Source organism: Habropoda laboriosa, unplaced genomic scaffold (genome assembly GCF_001263275.1).
Source record: "Habropoda laboriosa isolate 0110345459 unplaced genomic scaffold, ASM126327v1 scaffold57, whole genome shotgun sequence".
Taxonomy (NCBI): Eukaryota; Metazoa; Arthropoda; class Insecta; order Hymenoptera; family Apidae; genus Habropoda; species Habropoda laboriosa.
In genome coordinates, this window is record NW_017100229.1 from 1,155,818 (window position 1) to 1,174,514 (window position 18,697).

Here is an 18,697-nt window from a genome sequence, read left to right on the forward strand (position 1 = left end):
GAGATAGGAAAATGTCGATATTATTTATAATGTTACATTATACTCACGTCGAGATAACGAAACGAGGAAAAATAGGCACCTTAACATGCTAAAAAATGTGGATAACTTTCAATCTGATCTCGAGGAAGCGTTATTTTTTATGACAAACTTTTTCAGTCAAGCTTCCCTACTTTCAGACACCCACTGGGTATTCTCCCAATAATCAGAGGACAATATTTGGAGTGCACTGATAAATTCCGCATTTAAACATCCTCATTAATACCAAGTCTCTAAAGAAAAAAGAATGCAAAAAAAGAACCTTAGGAGGAATTCAATTTCTCGCCTTTTTTCACGCTGTCGCGTTCCTGAGGAATTCGCGAAATCGCGGCCCCGCGATATTACACGGAGAAATGTCTCCGCGGATCACGCGCTGCCGAATCGAAGCGTTCGTACATTTTCAAACAATGGAGAGATATTTTTGTGATAGCGCCTCGTGGCCGGGGTTTCGCGTGAATAGGAGGCGAATAACACGCGAACACGCGATCCGCGTGAATTAATTTCCTCCCTGCTACACTCTCCTCATCTCTATTCATCGTTTCTCGCTGTTTTCATTTTTACCGATACGCCACCCGGAACCGAATAATTTCTCTCTCTTCGTCGCTGGCTGGCTGGCTGCCGCTGGTAATCAGTGTAATTATTACTAAATAAATTGTACCCAGAGAAGCGTGTCGGCAAGTAATCGAAACACACAAAACAAACCGTGTATCCGTAGTGTGAAGAGAATTGAAAACGCGAGAATCGTTTGGTGAATAGAGCTCGATATCTTTGATAACAGATACACGGGAAAGAACGTGCACGCGCATTAATCTCAATTAAAGCGAACCCTCCCACCTCTCGCGAAACTTTTCGTATAATTCTATTTCCCTGCTGTTCTCTCCCTCCCTCTCTCCCCAACACTGTCTGGTTTCAATCGAATCTAAATTCGATAATCTGATTCGACGAAATTGCGGGACGATTTGCATTGGAAAATTTCGAATCGAGACTGGGTTGCACCTGACGTAGAGTAAACTTTTCGGGGACAATGCCACTCTCTAACTCTACATAGCGGCCAGTAGTCGGTGGAAGAACAGAGAGATAGAGTGTGTGTGTCGTGGAAATAAGAGGGGGTATAGAAGAGTCACGTCGACTGCGATCACTCTCGTAAAAATGACATCTGATTATCGGCGTCACGTAGCAGTTATGTGTATCGCCTTTAATTAATGAGAGCCGCGGTCACGTGACACCACGCTAACAGAACGTTCCAATTATCTGGTTCGACTCTGCCTGTCGCGGTTCTACGCGACGGAAAGCAATAGATCCGAGAGAGAGGGAGGGAACTGCGTAAACGAGGAGGAAAGAAGGAGACAAAGAAAGAGAGCGAAATGTTGAATATCGCGTGGTAGATGTAAACGCGTGTTCCATTCGATTGAGAGATTTCCTCAATTAGTACGAAAGCGGTCGCACTTGGATTGTCATCGATGTTTAAGCCCCGCGAGATAGAAACTCGTCTCTGAGTGTTTCGACAGTGTTGTACATACAGGAAGTAGGACAAAGGCGTACACATTGTGCACAGTAGTATATACGCACGCGTGTGTGTGTGTGTGTTTCGTAGCGCACAGTGCGGCTATAATTCAAGAAGAATTCGCGTAATTTCGAAGAAGGAGGGCTGTGTGGGTTGTTTGGTGAGTTAACGAGTCGTTTAAAATTCTACGAAATCTCGTGTTTTTCTCTCTCTCTCTTCTTTCTCTTTTTTTTTCTCTGCACTGGCCAACGCGACCGAGGACGCGGAAATTTTTCCTCTCCAACCATCGCTCTCAGCTTTTCCTCCGCTATGGACACACGCGGAGTAATTGTCACTTTCGACCACGCACAGGCACACACACACGTGTATATAGAGGAGAGAAAATTTCCACGCTATTCGATTAAACGATACCAGTATCGGGAAAATCTCTCTCTCTCTCTCTGAACACCTGAGTAACCGTGATGTGCTCCGTGCAATAAACCTAAGCAAGTAAAACAATTTCGAGGGGTTGCCTCAATTTTTACGCGTATGGAAAAAAGCGAAGAGACTGGTTCAGAGGACGTTTCCTTCTCGAACGACGACGTCAACGAAGGTGGAAAAGTCGAGACGAAGGAAACACCGTTAACGAACTATATTGTGGACGAAATAAATCGGAATAAAAAGTGTGCAGGAGGTCGGAGGATATTCAGTAGCTACGTAACGTTCTCTCGTCTCGAGACGGAAGGAAACTTAGTTTATTTTCTTTACTGGCTTCGATATCCTGCAACAGATTATGACCGGCTACGTAAGAACGAGAAATTACGTTCTGCCTATTCGAAAGTTTCTTTCCCGTTGCTGTATCTGTTACGCTGGATGGCGAGGGTAGTTCTCTTATCTAGGGGAGCGTCCTGAATGAATATAGATTGTAGTGCCGGTAGTAGTACCATTGAAATGATACTTTTTTATATGGAGCTTCGTCCTCGAAAAAATTAGAATTTTGAGAAGTGGACAATTTTTGGACAACCATAGTAGTGTTGGAAATTAACCCTTTGTCTCGGAATCATAGGCTACTCTTTCCATTTAGATCATGGTTCAGATATAACAGAGGAAGGACACTTGTAATAAACTCGAATTTCAAGCTCAACTTCAATTTACGTTTCAGCCTTGCCAAATAAAAATTATGTATAGTATTCGACTGGTTTTTATTCGACACGGTATTAAAACTTATTTAACGTTAAAAGAATCGTAAGGCAAAGGGTTGAATTACTAAAAAATTCAAGTTTCCTTAATTAAATGACTAAAATTCCATTTCTGAGAAACGTAGCAATATTCTACCAATATTTATAAAAAAAATTGCAAGTACCTGTTTCATTGTTTAAATCGCACAGCTGTCAATCTCCACGAACGCTAGTGTGCACAAAGATAATAGAGCAGTGAGAACAAAAAGCTGGCGAAAAACCACGTCGATCATCTGAAAAATCCGTGCACCCTTCGGCCGCGCTTTCGAGACACCCTGTACGTAGGAATTTCCGCGAAGATTCGATCGCAATAAAGTCCGTGGAGCAGGGGATCGATCGGAATTTAAATCGGTAAATCAATTATATGCCGAGTGTTCGATTCCCCCCACGTCATATGTCCTCTTACATTTTTCGTTTGCTCTTCGAGCAAAAGGTGGGACCAACGAACTCATTTCCGTTTCTTTCGATCAGTGGCCCGATTTTAAAGGGGGTCAGCACCGGCGCGAGCTCCCAGATGTAATCACTTCAACACAAATACCGGCCCGTCCCTTTTGTAATTCCCTCTTATCGTGCCTAGTAATTACTATTGCTCTGCGGTGGGCTCTGACCATTGGTAAACAGTTTTCGAGGGCCTTGTCGTAAAGAACTTTACACCGATAGCGGCGAGAAGAATAGGAGGAGCTCGGTCTCGAATATTTTCCTCGATTCTCCACCGGGAAAATTGCAGAAAAAATTCTTTTCTCTCACTTGGATACGATATCGCTTGCTCTTTGCACGTATCATTCTTTGCATTCTTTGCTCTTTGCACGTATTATGCTTTATAATTTTTTTTTTCAATTGAAAATAATGTCTAGTTAGCTATGACGTTCAAAATTTTTAGTTGACAACATTTATTTCATTTTAATTATTCTAAACATTTGAGGCACTCCAGTCACTGATGACCACCATGGCCATTACGAGGAAACAATCTAATGTTAATACTTATTGAGTGATTAATTTAATTTCATAATATATCGCTTTGAATAAATTACATCATAGTCGAACCTTAAACGAACGTTCAAACGAAGAAAATTTTCCAAAAATCATTTCGTACGTTATTAATCGATAAAACAAAAATTCATTGTTGAAAAATAAATATTTCCTGAAAATCTTCATCTTCCATACAAGATTCAAGATTTTCCCTAATTAAGAGTAATTTCAAAAGATTATCTGTATAAGCTATTATTTCAATACGCGATGCACTGACTCTAGTATTTACTAAAATTCAAAAATTCTCGTATAAATTCCGAAAATAGATTATTAATTACGGTAAACTACTGAGACGGTTTAATTAAGGGTGGGCATGGTGCTGCTTTAGTTTGAAATGATTTATAAACACATAATTAACAGAGGAAAAACCGTGAAACGGCAAAACGTCTACATTCTAATTGTTATAACATGTAAACAGAACTTTAAATTTAGTGTAAACAGAAAAAATATATAATACAATTTATTTCACGGTATTGCAACAAATAAACGTTGAATCAATATTTAATTCGTATAAAAACAATTATTTAACGTAATAATTTTACCTTCACTATGGCTATTTTAAATTTACGACCAAGGGTCAACCTGATTTCTAATCCTTACGAACTTTAAATTCAGTCTAAACTGAGAAAATATATAATACAATTTATTTCACGGTATTGCAACAAATAAACGTTGAATCAATATTTAATTCGTATAAAAACAATTATTTAACGTAATAATTTTACCTTCACTATGGCTATTTTTAATCTACGACCACAGGTCAACCTGATTTCTAATCCTTACGAACTTTAAATTCAGTCTAAACTGAGAAAATATATAATACAATTTATTTCATGGTATTGCAACAAACAAACGTTGAATAGATTCTTAATTCGTATAGAAACATTTATTTAAAATAATAATTTCACCTTCACTATGGCTATTTTAAATTTACGACCAAGGGTCAACCTGATTTTTAATCCTCCGAACTTGATTTCACAACGAGAAAGTAATAAGATCGTTGAAACGTACTTATTTGTCAAAGAAACTTGCAAAAATGTATAAATAATAATATGTAATGTTTTAACAAATTTTTGGAAGTATAAATTAATAACAAAATTGTGAAAATTAATAAATTATACGTTATTATAACATTAATAGAATTATCACTAAACCGAAGTTCGAAGTCGAGTATTTAAAGTCTGATATTACGTGCCTAGCGAGTGCCGGTAATTGTTAAAATTTGTTTAATAATTAGTAATAGAAATTCTAATTGATTCTAATGTATACAAGTGTTACAAGAAGGCTGAGTGTGTACAGGGTGGACATAGACTAGCAAGTAGCCCCCGACCACTCTATTCACATCTCAGAACCTTCAGGTCAAAATACGCCGCGAAGTGTCTAAGGCCCAGTATAAAGGGTGAATGATTTCGCGGGACATCGGCGGGTCTATTTATACCTGCGGTACCCTCTCCCCAAAGTCATTAGCAAAATCGTCGGTTAGGTCAGGCGGGAAACCTTCTTTTCGCGGGAAACGGACTACTTTTCGCGGGAGATCGATCACTTTCCGCGGGAAATCAACAATTTCTCGCGGGAATCGGTCACTTTTCGCGGGAAATCCTTCGTTTTTCGCGGGAATCAATCGATTCTTTCGTAATTCTATTTCGCATTCTATTGTAATGTTATAATAACGTATAATTTATTAATTCTCACAATTTTTTGGTATAAATTTATACTTCTAACAATTTGTTATAACATTGCATATAACAATTTATACGTTTTTACAATATTCTTCAATGGAAACATACGTTTTAGCGTTCTCGTTACTTACTCGTGGTTAAATTAATTTCGTAGGGATTAAAAATCAGGTTGACCTGTGGTCGTAGATTAAAAATAACCATAGTACAGCTAAATTTATCGTGTTAAATAATTATTTTTACACGAATCAAAAATGTATTCAACGTTTGCTTGTAACAATACCATGAAAGAATTAAGAATTTATTCATCGTTTGCTTGTTACAATACCATGAAATAAATTATATTATACGTTTTCTATATTTACACTAAATTTATCGTTCTATTTACATGTCATAACAATTATAACTACACGTTATGCTGCGTCCGTTTGTTTTTTCTGTGCAGTTCAACCTAATTTACTTAAATTTACGTTGCGAGACAGTATAATATTTACAATTCTGCCTGAATTTTTGAAATTCAGAAAAACACAGGTAAACTTCCATTGCATTTAAACAATATTCTCCACCAAACTGGACAAAGTACAGTAACACTTGTACTGTCACTAGTGGAATCGACCCTACATTTTACTGACACTTGTGGAATCGACCGATGGCCTGTAGGCCGACCCTACATTTTACTGATTAATCTACCTTCCTCCCGCAAGATTTCTGCCACTGTTTGAGAAAAAGATTGATACTTAAATGGAATTTAAACAGAGCCGATCGGGGAAAGGAATTTATTCGTCAGTTTTATTCGAAAACTTCCCACAAGCGAATAAATCGAATTTACCCGTTATTCGAAATAACTTTTCCCCGAGGCTGTCAAACACTCCCGTTATAGTTCCCCTTCGTATCCCATATTTTTCCTATAACTTTTTAATAAATCCTCACACCCGACCTATATTTATAACGCAACATATGTCTCTCATTTTTCAGTCATAGAAACGAATCGACGAACTTTCACCAGGAACAGAAGAACAATAAAAAACTGGTAGGTACACCCTGTACATCGGAACGTTAAATCCCAGTGAATACGCGTGTAATAGAGAGCTAGTAATAATTTAATTAAACAACCAATAAACGGTTGCATACATAGTTTCGCTTAATTAACCAATCAAAAGGGCCAAAGGAGTAGTAAAATTCTTGCATAGATACGATGTACATACGTGTATATATGTATATGTGTGTAGCAGGTACCGTAATTGTTGCACAACTTACAGATACGCCGAAGTAGTGAGGAAGGATGTCGAGGAAAGGGGGAATTGCGATGACGTCACTTCCGTTGAGGGACACAAAAGTCGACATCGCGTCGTCCTCGAGTTCTTCGAATAGTTCCGTAAATTCGGAAGGTTCTGACACGAAACGAAGCGTATACAGCATATGCGTTACCGGGCTCGACCTCGTTAACCATATACTCATCGTTTGTCTGACAGCGTTCACTTTGTACCATTCCCTTCCGTCTGCAAGCGCGTTCAATTTACACGTCACTCTCTGCACCCTTGGGGTAGGTATATTAAATATTATTAATTCATTCGACACTTGTTTCCGTTAAATACCTTTGAAACGTTCGTCGAGAAAAAAAAGAGTACGCGTTTTGATTTGTTCGTGGAAATTTTGTACATTCGCGATCCGTATTAATCTGTCGCGTAACACAGTTCAGAGTACGTTTCACGCGTTATCATCGGCTCTATTGTCAATTCTGATTCATCACGGGTCGAAATATCAGAGCTTATCCTCGTTTAGGTCTGTCTGCTATTATTACACGCGTGACATTTGGGGATCCTGTGTTTCCGAAGCTCGTTCTTTTTCCTGTGAATTTTTTCAACATTCCTCGGATCTTCCCGAATTATGTAGCTCGAAATTGAAAAATGGGTTTGAAACGAGACATTTTCACCTCGATCCGACCTGTTCGCGTTATTAATTACCAATTAATCGACAAACGCTCGGAGGTAATGATCGCGCACATACATATTTGTCCGATAAATTTCGTCACGGTGTAACGCTCTTGTTAAACCGTGAAACCGTTGCGCACCTGCGATTAATTCATCCCCTAACAGATGCATCATTTACACGAACCGTGAAACACGCGTTTCGCCCGGTCACGTCTAAGGGTTCGATGCAAACGCCCGGGACATTTGCAAACACCTCGTTTCACCGGAGGAAAAACAAGCCGGGGGGGAGACGGAAACAAAGGGGAAGAAAAAGAAAGGGTTTCGAAGGTGCGACACAGTTAGACGGCGCATAAACTATAAAATTGAATCAGAGAGATAAGCCGAGGCGGACGACTCTCGTGGTTTAATCGTTCAAAAGGCGACGAGAGAGAGAGAAAGAGCTTCTCCGTTTGCCGTCAGCCAAACACGAACAAAACGACAAAGAAGAAAGTTCTCTTCTTCGTGGCAACCTTGCCCAAGAGTCTCTTCTGTGGCTATCTTCCCCGATTCAAATTGCACCATTTACTTCCCACCTTTTCACACCTACGCACGTGTATACATATACGTACATACACGACGTACCTTTATATACAGGGTGTTTGAAAACACGTAGACGTAACTTCAGGGATGAACTCGGCACGCTGAAATGGGGAAAAAAGTTGATATAAACGTTCCCGAATTACAGCTTCTTTCGTACGATACCTGTTCAATAATTTTCATAGAAATTCTCGTAGATCGTGGATCTTCTCACTCGTTCAAGAATAAGGGGTGTTGTTTGAATTCACCGACAACTTTCTTCAATGCATCACAGTTCCTTGACATTGTTCACTATGTTGCAAACCAAAGACTCTAGCTGCTCCACAAATAAAAATCCAACGAATCTAGATCGAGCTGGCTAATTAATTCGTCCTCCACGACTGTAGCGTCCCGAAACGCTGTAGCTCTTCGATGCTTGGAAACGCTGACGCGCGGCAGGGCGAGTCTTATTTATAGGAAAGAAATCAACACGTTTTCGAACTAAAACAATTATTGTATTTCTTGGGCGTGTTTTCAATAGAATGTGTTTCTAGGCGTGTTCTCGGTAGAAATGCGCTTCGAGCGTGAAAACCTCCGTGCTTTATAGCACGAAGCCGACGTGGTGGTGGTAAGTGCGACGCGATACGGAAGACGTCGAGCGATGATCGCTTTCGGCGGCCCATGCGACACAGGACCCAACGCGAGTCCCCTCGAGCGAAGAAACACTCGAGCCCTCTCGCCTCGGCAACCGCGATCCCTTTGTCGAAGGCCTTGTCGCGACATTGTAACACGGTTCCGCTGATGCCATGCGGCTCGGCTACGCACTCGTCCCGCAGGTCCTGCGTCGCGGTGCTCGGGACCGAACAACGATCAATGAATTTTTTCTCATTTACGTTCATTTAAAAACTGTCCTTCTCTTCTTCGGAAACGAGGTATATTTTCGTATGTCAGCGTACCGAATTCAACCCTCAAGTTACGTCCACGCGTTTCGAAACACCCTGTACAGATAGAGTAGCGGGCGAAAATCGAAATTCAACTATGAGACCACGTTCAACCAGCCAGGTTAGCTCGCTTGCCCCAAGGGGTAGGGGACAGCGAGAGAGCGTGGCTAACCGAGGTGGCCAAAGAAGTTCTAACGACTTCGTCCAACGACCGCAACTTCCACCGCCGCTCACGACTCGATCTTACCTCCCTTTTCAGTACGTCCTGTTGATGTCGGAGGCCATTCTCATCCTGGCTGGTGAAAGCATCCTGACCAACTTTCTTACGCACCGTGCCAAGAAACACCTTCACTGGATCCTCCAAGTACTCGGTGTTGCATGCACAGTAGCCGGCGTCGTTCTCATATTTTGCAAGAAATCGGTCCATTTCCGGTCCACACACGCCATACTCGGTATCACTTCGGTCAGCTTGATGCTGTTCCTAACGCTCTTCGGTTATCCAGTTTTCACGCTGAGATTTAGGAACATCGTCAGACCGGTTCTGACGAAGTTCGGACACAATTTGTTGGGCATGCTGTGCTTCACCATTGGTATCGCAGCGCAGTGTTACGGATACAAGAAGTTCGGCTCGTGGACCAGCGAGACGAAGAATATGTGCATCGCTGTCGCTGCCATAATCGCCGCGCTGTCGCTCAGGCAGGCGTTTTTCAAAGGAGTTTCCACGATCTTTCGGGGAACTTTGTGGAAAAATTGACGTTACCTGGATGTGCGTGTGCGTGATTAGTATGGACTTTGCGAAAATGAAACACTGTTCTGAATTTTTCATGTCTGTACAAACATCTACCTTTTCCTCTTTGCTAAAAGACGTAACAACTATTTCGAGAAAATTGTATTTCATTAAGTAAGCTAATCTGGTGGAACGAATTAAAAACAAGAACACTGTGAATAAATGTATCGATGGTGCTGAAGGGGTTCAACAGACGAAAGACAAATTTTCTAATTTTCCCTTTAAAAGACCCCGTTAACCAGAGCACAATTTTCAAGAAGAAATGAAATTTTCTCGTGCTTGCAGACCTGTAATAAACACGACGAGCTAATTAGTTCCCGCGCTAACAGGTTGATATTAGAAATACTTTCCACGGTTCACGAGCAACGTTGTCCTCTTTAAAAGCGAGCAACGTTGATCCGGATGAGAAGAAAAACAAACGGGGGCAAAAAAATCAGAAAAAAATCGCCGAATATCCTACTCGAAATAAACCGAACGACGGATCCTCTTGTCTCTCTATCCCGCGTTCTCTGCAGGCGAAACGCGATAGTCGGGAAGCAAACGTTGTTACAGTATAATTCGATTCTTAAGCGATACGCGAAACACTGTACGCGCGTCAGTATACTATAAGCGGGGAAATCCGATCAGCGTCCGACTGGAAAATGCGCATTGCATTAACGAATGACGCGATAGAGAAGAGCGTAATCAAAGCTCGATTATATAAAGTCGTTACATTGCGATATTACCAGTGTATTCACCGTTTAATCGTCGTTTGTACGCCGATTTCGAAAGCTTGTACGGATTCGAAACAGATACTTTTCTTTCGTTTTTTTATTTCACCAACGAGTCGATTAGCAGGTAAATATAATAGACGTCGCTTTCCGGTATTCCCGATAGAACAGCGCGTCCTAACTAATCGAGGTCTTAGTCGGCGCGAAAATTATTTCGCTACACCGAAGAACTCGACGCCTCTCACATCTGAACACCGCACGACCTAAGATAATAAACAGACCTTCGACATCACCGAGCGATATAACAAATGTAATAACAAATTCCCCACTTTCACACCGCCACCAGACACACTGTTCGGGGCATGCGGTTGATCTTTCGATCGTTCAAGCTTTGCCGGTTTTTGCACGTGTGCGCCGACTAATGTTCTAAGGCTACGAAGGACCAGTTTCTTGATTGAAACACAAAGTTTTTATTTTATGTTCTATTTTCTACAACTAATTCGAGATATAAATTCTATTGGGAAATGAGAGGCTTCGTCCCTGAGCGCGGGCTCTACGCGCGCTCTGATTGGCCAGTGTTTTTCCTTAATAATTCAAAAATGAAGCTTCAAACAACATTTTGGTAAAGGAAAAAGTTGTTCAGAGTCACCCCAGCAACCCCCCATTTCCGGGTGTTCGAGGAGTTACGGGACACCCTGTATATTACTTTTGTATACGTTCGGAGAAATCCGTTTAGCCTTACCGCCTCTGTTTAGTAACGATCCAAATGTTTACGATACGTGACAAAAGGCCCTTCGTTCCCAAGCGGGGTCGTAGGAGCATTCTCAGTCCGTATACAGTGCTCTTACCATCAAGTAGAGAAGCGAACCTTCCTTGTGTCTAATAAAAGTTTCTAGTTTAAAATAAGGATTATTAATTATTTAACAACCACTAACTTCCATAATCCAATAGAACGCTCCGGTAGAAAGTTCGTCGCGCTTAATTCCAAGCATCCGCCGGTCTGAGTGTACATTTATTTCACCGTATGTGGAAAGCCAGGACGATGAACGAGGGAGAGAACGAATATCTATTCGCACGCGGTGGCTGATTGGCATATTGGAAGTCGTAGACGACGAGGAAGAGACGTCGCCTCTCCCGTCCTATGTACACGCGTGCAAACAGATGCACACTCGTGTTTGATCAAACACACGAACGACGTTTGCACCAGTCAAACGTGAACGCATTAATTAGAGGAATCCCGCCCTCGCTCGTCCTCGATATCTCCGCGATGGTGGCTCGTTTCTTTTTGTTTTATCAGGTGAGAGATAGGAAGGGGCGAGAGACAAAGCGGGGGGAAAAAGAATTCGAGGGCTGGTTCACAGAATTCACCGATCACGCGCGTTTCCCTACCTGCGCTCTCTCTATCGAACATTAGAAGAGCGGGACGTTCGTTGAAACAGAGAGCCGGGCCGGTGGCTGCTTTTGAAAATTATTCAAATCGTTACGTTCCGCGATTTCGTTGGTTGAACAAACATTTGTATTCTTGCACGCGGTGAACGCTACATGAAATATTTCTACGCTTCATAATTCCCGTTTCGTGTTTCACACTCTCCACGTGAATGGAAAAAGGAGGGAAAAAGCACGCGCGGAAGCTCGCAAAAGAAAAAAAGAATCTCTGGTTTTTCCCTCTCGCTTCTCGTTTCGCCTCTCTCTCCCTCCCCTCCGGTGTTAATTGGTCGCTCTGATTATCGTATTTGCGAATTTGCCCGGAGATTACGCGGGGACGTGTCTCGCGCGAGCGGCAGCGCAAAAAGGTATGAAATGAAAAGGAGAGAGGGAGAAAAGTGGGAAACAGAAATAGAGTACACAACGAAGAATTGGAGAAATGGGAGGAAAGGATGGCCGTGATTCGACGAAATCACCGGATCGTCCAGCGGGTTCGTTATCGTTATTGTTCCGCGCCCGGCGATTGATTCGAATCATCTCGTTAAACCGTGGAATTATCCGCTGCACGTAGCTCTGGTTAATTCGTTACAGGCGCGAAAAAGCTTTTCGACCGAATTCTCACATCCACCCCGCCTGTTTTTCGCCACCGTGGCAAAGGAGAAATTGTAACGAGCAGGTGAGGCGCACCTGTGGCTGAGCATGTAAGAACGTATGCTAAATTATGCAAAAGTTTCGTTCGAATTACACGTACGAGACCGTTCTCTTTTCTTTCACCGCGACGATGAAAACGGAACGAAGCTCCTCTCCTCTCGCAAATGTCTTCGTTGTAAATACGAGCGTAACTCGAGCAACTGGAGAGGTATGTACACGCGTGTGGTTTAAACTCCGTTAACGGAGTTCACCTATCGTATGAATAATTCACCGTCCCACCGTCAACTTATAACGCATTACATATTCACGGGGCGTGCGTTAATTTCGCGCAGACGTTTGAATTTTTCATATTAAGAGGAGCCCAGCTGGTCGTCTTCTCTCCTCCCTATCGCGCGGATCTTCCTCGCGTCCGCTCGGGATCATCCGCGGTAATTACAACTGAAAACGAGGAGGAGGAGGAGGAGGAAAAGAGAAGAAGATGGTAACTGGGAAAATCGCGGGGCGGGAAACTGCGTGGAGAGCGGGGAGAGAGGGAAGGGTGAAAAGTTTCTTGGAACGCTGTTTCCAACTCCGGGAAAAATTAATCACGAATTAGCAACGAGGTGTGAAAGAGAGAGAGAGATGTCTCGCGGTGTGGCCCGATCTCTCGAATCATTTTCCATCGTGGAAAATAGGCTTGAAAGAAAACGGCCGGGGGAGAGAAACGAAGGCAATTCGACGCGCTTTTACGTGGAAATTTGAACGGGTCTGTCGGTTGCTGGCCGCAGTTACCATTACCACCTACGTTTCCACCCATTATCGTCGCACGCACGGATTCCAGCCGTACCTTAAACCACCGTTTCCTCCCCCCGGTGCAATGTAAAAAAAGAAGGGAGGGAAAAAGAGATATTCACCTTTTGTTCGGCCGCTATCTTCCTCCCTCTCTCTCTCTCTTTCTTCCCTCCGCGTTCGCCGCTCGCTCGATGGCTCCATCGAATGGGAGGACGATTTATGCTGATGCATTTACGACCATCCAGTGGCGAGCGTGCACGAAAGAGCATTGTTTAGTTGCAACGCGGGCTGTGCACATCGTGCACAACGCTCCTGCCCTATTGTACCATGGAAAATTGTAACGTAGGTGGGCTTCACCCCGATAACGTTTCAACCCCCATAGAGCAACGGTAGAACGCACAGGCCTGATCCCGCGTCGCTCAATATCCGAGGCCGGGTTGATCTTTAATTGCCCGTCGATCGTTCGAACCGTGTAACAGTATCGCGGCAGGAGCGCGAGATTACATTTCAGGGGATAGGACGAAGGTTCTCGGCCGAGATTAATGGAAACGCCGGAGCTTTGCGATTGCTCTGCGAGCAACTCCCCGCTGTCGGCGAACTTCTTCTCCGACCCTCGTCAATTTTTTTCATCTAGGCAAATCCTTTTCGCGAGTATACTTCGCAGAGATCTGAAAAAGTGCAAAGGTACGGGGACGACGGAAGGGATTTTTGTGTTTCTTTGCCCCGTGCTGAATTGGAATATGCTGCCGTCGCTGCTGCTTCTCGCGGGAGGACGGCACGAAGATCGCCGGTTTAGATGAAAGCCTTGGTATAATTCCGACGCGTAACACCTTTGGAAATATTTGACTCGGGGGGAAGAACCTCTTAGGGCGATTTCTCTTCGCGAGATACTCTTAACTAATTAACGACGACGTTCAGTGGGAGATTGCAAATAGTCGAAGAAGATTCGCGGGTAAACGGATCTTTCGATCGCGGGTGAAGAGGAGCTTGGGAATTTCGTGGGAGCAAAAGGACGTCTTTCTTTCGGTAGATTCTGGATTTAAAAATGCGGGATCTTAACGATACCCGGAGTTGGTTTGTTCAATTTTCAAGTTTCAGTCCTTTTCTTCGTTCCTGCGGCGGCCTTGTACCTTTCGCATATGATTTTAACGAAGAGAATATGGAGCGTCTGAGACGTGGTTGAGTTTACTACTTGCTCGAACAAATTTCGATTTCTGTGTTACGGTTGAGTTTACTACTGAATTTTCGCAATGGTACATTGTAACCTTTTGTAAAACACATTTTGTAGAGTTGTCTTATAATAAATTTTATGACAAATAATTGCACTTCTTCAATTTTCTCCAGGTCCACGTCCTCTCCTTGATTCCTGCGGCGGCCTGAACGTTCCGTCTGTAATTCACACAAAGGGAGCGTCAATTTTTTAATTTTCGAGGAAAGTTACGATTTATAGTTAATCTACTGCTGCAATTGTTAATTCAACGAGAAATAGATAAATTAAGCTGCTTTATTCAGACGAAGCGTGCAGAAAATTGTTTCGATACTTGCAATAATAATAAACCACCATTTAAATTGTTATTTAATAAGAAACATTAATTAATCTATAATAAAACTACTTGAAAATAAAGCAGAAACTTTATTTTACTATCTACATTATCAAGAATTGCTTATAAATATCGATTACATATAATAGGGACAACGAGGATAGCAATAACGAAGAGAGAAAGGGAAAGGAATAGCGGAAGATAAGGATAGCACTAAGCAATGAGTAAGACAAGGAGAGCAATAGGGATAGACAAGGACAGAAAAAACGGCGGTTCGGACTAACGCCATCTCGCGTTAGGTGACGCGAACTACGATTTCTTAATAGGAACACATGTTATACACAGAGGTATTAGACAAGGAAAGCACTAGTGTGCGACAAGGACAGAGAGAGAGAACGCTTCCCATTGGCTGGCGGGCCGCCATGTTCCGCCTCTCGGGGCCTCAGCTACGTGATCCGGTGAAAAATCGTTAATAACTCAATAATTAGGAGGATTTTGTGAACTTTTAGTATTGAAGAATGTAGCGTGGACCTTCGGCAACTTTCCCATATAGGTTTTAACGCTCTAGGTCCTTTCGATAATTAGTTATTAATATTAATATCGGGACCGATCCTACAGTCCCTTACACTATATTGAGCCGGTCGATGAAAAATCGTTAATAACTCAATAATTAGAATGATTTTGTGAACTTTTAGTACTGAAGAATGTAGCGTGGACCTTCAGCAACTTTCCCATATAAGTTTTATCGCTGTAGGTCCTTTAGATAATTAGTTATTAATATTAATGTCGGGACCGATCCTACAGTCCCTTACACTACATCGAGCCGGTCGATGAAAAATCATTAATAACTCATTATTAAAGAAGAATTTGTAAACTTTTAGTATTGAAGAATAAAGTGTGGACCTTCAACAACTTTCTCATGTAACTTTTAATACCCTATATCCTTTTTACAATTAGTTATTAATATTAATATCGGGACCGATCCTACAGTCCCTTACACTGCATCGAGTCGGTCGATGAAAAATCATTAATAACTCATTATTTAAGAAGAATTTGTAAACTTTTAGTATTGAAGAATAAAGTGTGGACCTTCAACAACTTTCACATGTAACTTTTAATACCCTACGTCCTTTCTACAATTAGTTATTAATATTAATATCGGGACCGATCCTACAGTCCCTTACACTACATCGAGCCGGTCGATGAAAAATCATTAATAACTCATTATTTATGAAGAATTTGTAAACTTTTATTATTGAAGAATAAAGTGTGGACCTTCAACAACTTTCTCATGTAAATTTTAATACCCTATGTCCTTTCTACAATTAGTTATTAATATTAATATCGGGGAAGATAGGACAGGCCCTTATACTACATCAAGCCGGTCGATGAAAAATCGTTAATAACTCAATAATTAGAATGATTTTGACAACTTTTCGTATCGAAGAACGAAGCGTAGACCCTCAGCAACTTTCACATATAAATTTTAAGGCTCTAGGTCCTATCGATAATTAGTTATTGATAATTATTGTGCAGAGTGCCTGAGCGATACTGCACGCCCTTCTGGTTTTTCATTAATTTAATAGCTTTGCGCAAATAATTTATGCACTTTCATATATGCATTCGAAAGGCTATTCCGTTAGCTACTTTCCCATTATAATTTCATTAACATATCTGTTGTAATTTTCAAGATGTTAAATGTTATTTCGGTAAGTACTACAGTCGGCGTATTCAATCGTAACATATTTTCGTTATTTCGATGGATATGCCTGACAAATTGTACACTTTTAAGCATGCAGAATGTAGAACGGACTTTTATTTATATTTTACAATTAGTTTTATAGCCGCGAGTGATGTGGTTTAGGAGATATTAACAATTGTTTATAACAGTTGACCATACCGTGGTGCGATTAAAAGTGGACGCTCTCGCGTCATATTTAATAACTCGTTAACTAAACGGAATATGTTCATAAAAATTATATGGGAATGTAGCCAAAGGAGTTGCCTTTCAAACGCATATAGTAAGTTGCACGGGAATATAGAAGAAGTCTATGAAATTATTGAAAAACCGGAAAGCTACGTGATGATATGCGGTATCGTTCCCGACATGCCGTACTAAAATTATTAATAACTAATTACCGAAAGGACCTACACCGTTAAAATTTATATGGGAAAGTTGCCGAAGGTCTACGCTACATTCTTCAATACTAAAAGTTCACAAAATCCTCCTAATTATTGAGTTATTCACGATTTTTCACCGGATCAGGTGGCTGGGGCCCAGGGAGCTGGAGCATGCCGGCCCGCCAGCCAATGGGAAGCGTTCTCTCTCTGTCCTTCTCGCACACTAGTGCTTTCCTTGTCTAATACCTCTGTTTATAACATGTGTTCCTATTAAGAAATGGTAGTTCGCGTCACCTAACGCGAGATGGCGTTAGTCCGAACCGCCGTTTTTTCTGTCCTTGTCTATCCCTATTGCTCTCCTTGTCTTACTCATTGCTTAGTGCTATCCTTATCTACCGCTCTTTCTTTCCTTATCTATCTCGTTTCTCCGGCGCTATCTTCAAATAACAAATTGATTTAATACATCCAATACTTATAAACTACCATCTAAATTGTTATTTAACAAGAAGCACTAATTATTCTATAATTAAACTACTTGAAAATAAACCAGAAACTTTGTTTCACTATCTAAACTATTAGTGATGTCAAAGCAATTAAAAATTTATTATAAATATCAATTTTAAACTGTTTGCCACGTGTAGGTACACTTTACTTTACAGTAACTATTATTTTACTATTATTAAAAATCAATTAAAATGACAACACTTCGTTTCTAACGACGGTCTCAATTACATCCTCGATCCTTCCGCTTCGATCGCCGACGGTAGACTGACAACGACCAGACTGATCCTGGCCTCTTTTATAGCCCCAAAGTGAAACCCTCCCAATAAAAATCACCCTAATTCCTAACGTTCCTCCCGTTCAAATACCATTCAATTTAAAATACGAATCCTGCGACAATGTTTCCAAACCCCGACAACAATTACTCACAACAATCGTCGCTGTATGAAGAGCTTAAATGCAAAACAATTCAACGCACAGTTCCTCCCGAAATATTTCGATCTCTCTCCTCTCAAGATAACTCTCCCCGAAACACTCCCGACAACCCAAACATCCCCAAATAAAAACCAAAATGTAAAACCTTCCAAACAGCGCACGGTGAAATGAAATCCAACGTTTCCTTCGGGAGCAAGGAGAAAATCGAGGAATTTCACCTGGCAAAAACTGCACCGTAACGAACGGTTCCGTTCGTTTTGAATACACGGGCAGCGTGCAATCGCAAAGTTTGATCAGACGGCCCCGGCCCGGTCTCGTGTGCGCGCGGAGGTTCGCGGTCACTGACAATCGACCAGGGTAACTTTTATAATCCGTATCCGGCAACGAAGTGGCGGTGGCCGAAACAAAGTTACCTCGCACGCCGCGGAGGAGTTCGCCGCACCGCGAAATTCCGCGTTGGTTCCGCTCGATCGAACCTAACTGCCTCCTTCTGTCTCCTTTCCCTTCGTTGCATCCTTTCTCACACTCGCGGCTGTACACCAGGCTCTAGAAATCCAACGTGCATGTATAAAGAGAGAGAGAGAGAGAGACAGAGTTGGTACGGTTATAATAACAACGATAGAGAAATTTGTGCGGCAGAGAACGTAGAGAGCGCGTCGGCGAGGAGGAAAATCGAGGGAGGAATGTACATTGTTAATCCTAGAACGGGCAAAACGGGGAATTAACGGCAGCAAATTTCTCATCGGTTTTGGCTAGACGTTCCCCTCCAATAAGTGTGGTTTCGGATATAGATAGCCTGGGGGACTGTATTTTAGGATATTCGTTTCACCGGTGCACGGCGGATCGTGTAATCCTCGATGAAATAT

At 41.8% G+C, this 18,697-nt stretch overlaps 1 protein-coding gene across 1 annotated transcript; it reads left to right on the forward strand.

The window, feature by feature from the left end:
• The first annotated feature begins 1,425 nt into the window (after positions 1–1,425).
• On the forward strand, positions 1,426–9,643 carry LOC108571214. The gene is made up of 4 exons (XM_017933214.1): positions 1,426–1,700; positions 6,438–6,492; positions 6,722–7,005; positions 9,149–9,643. Exons 3-4 carry the CDS (start codon positions 6,745–6,747, stop codon positions 9,641–9,643), a joined length of 756 nt encoding a protein of 251 aa, XP_017788703.1. The 5' UTR covers positions 1,426–1,700; positions 6,438–6,492; positions 6,722–6,744.
• Positions 9,644–18,697: the final 9,054 nt, after the last annotated feature.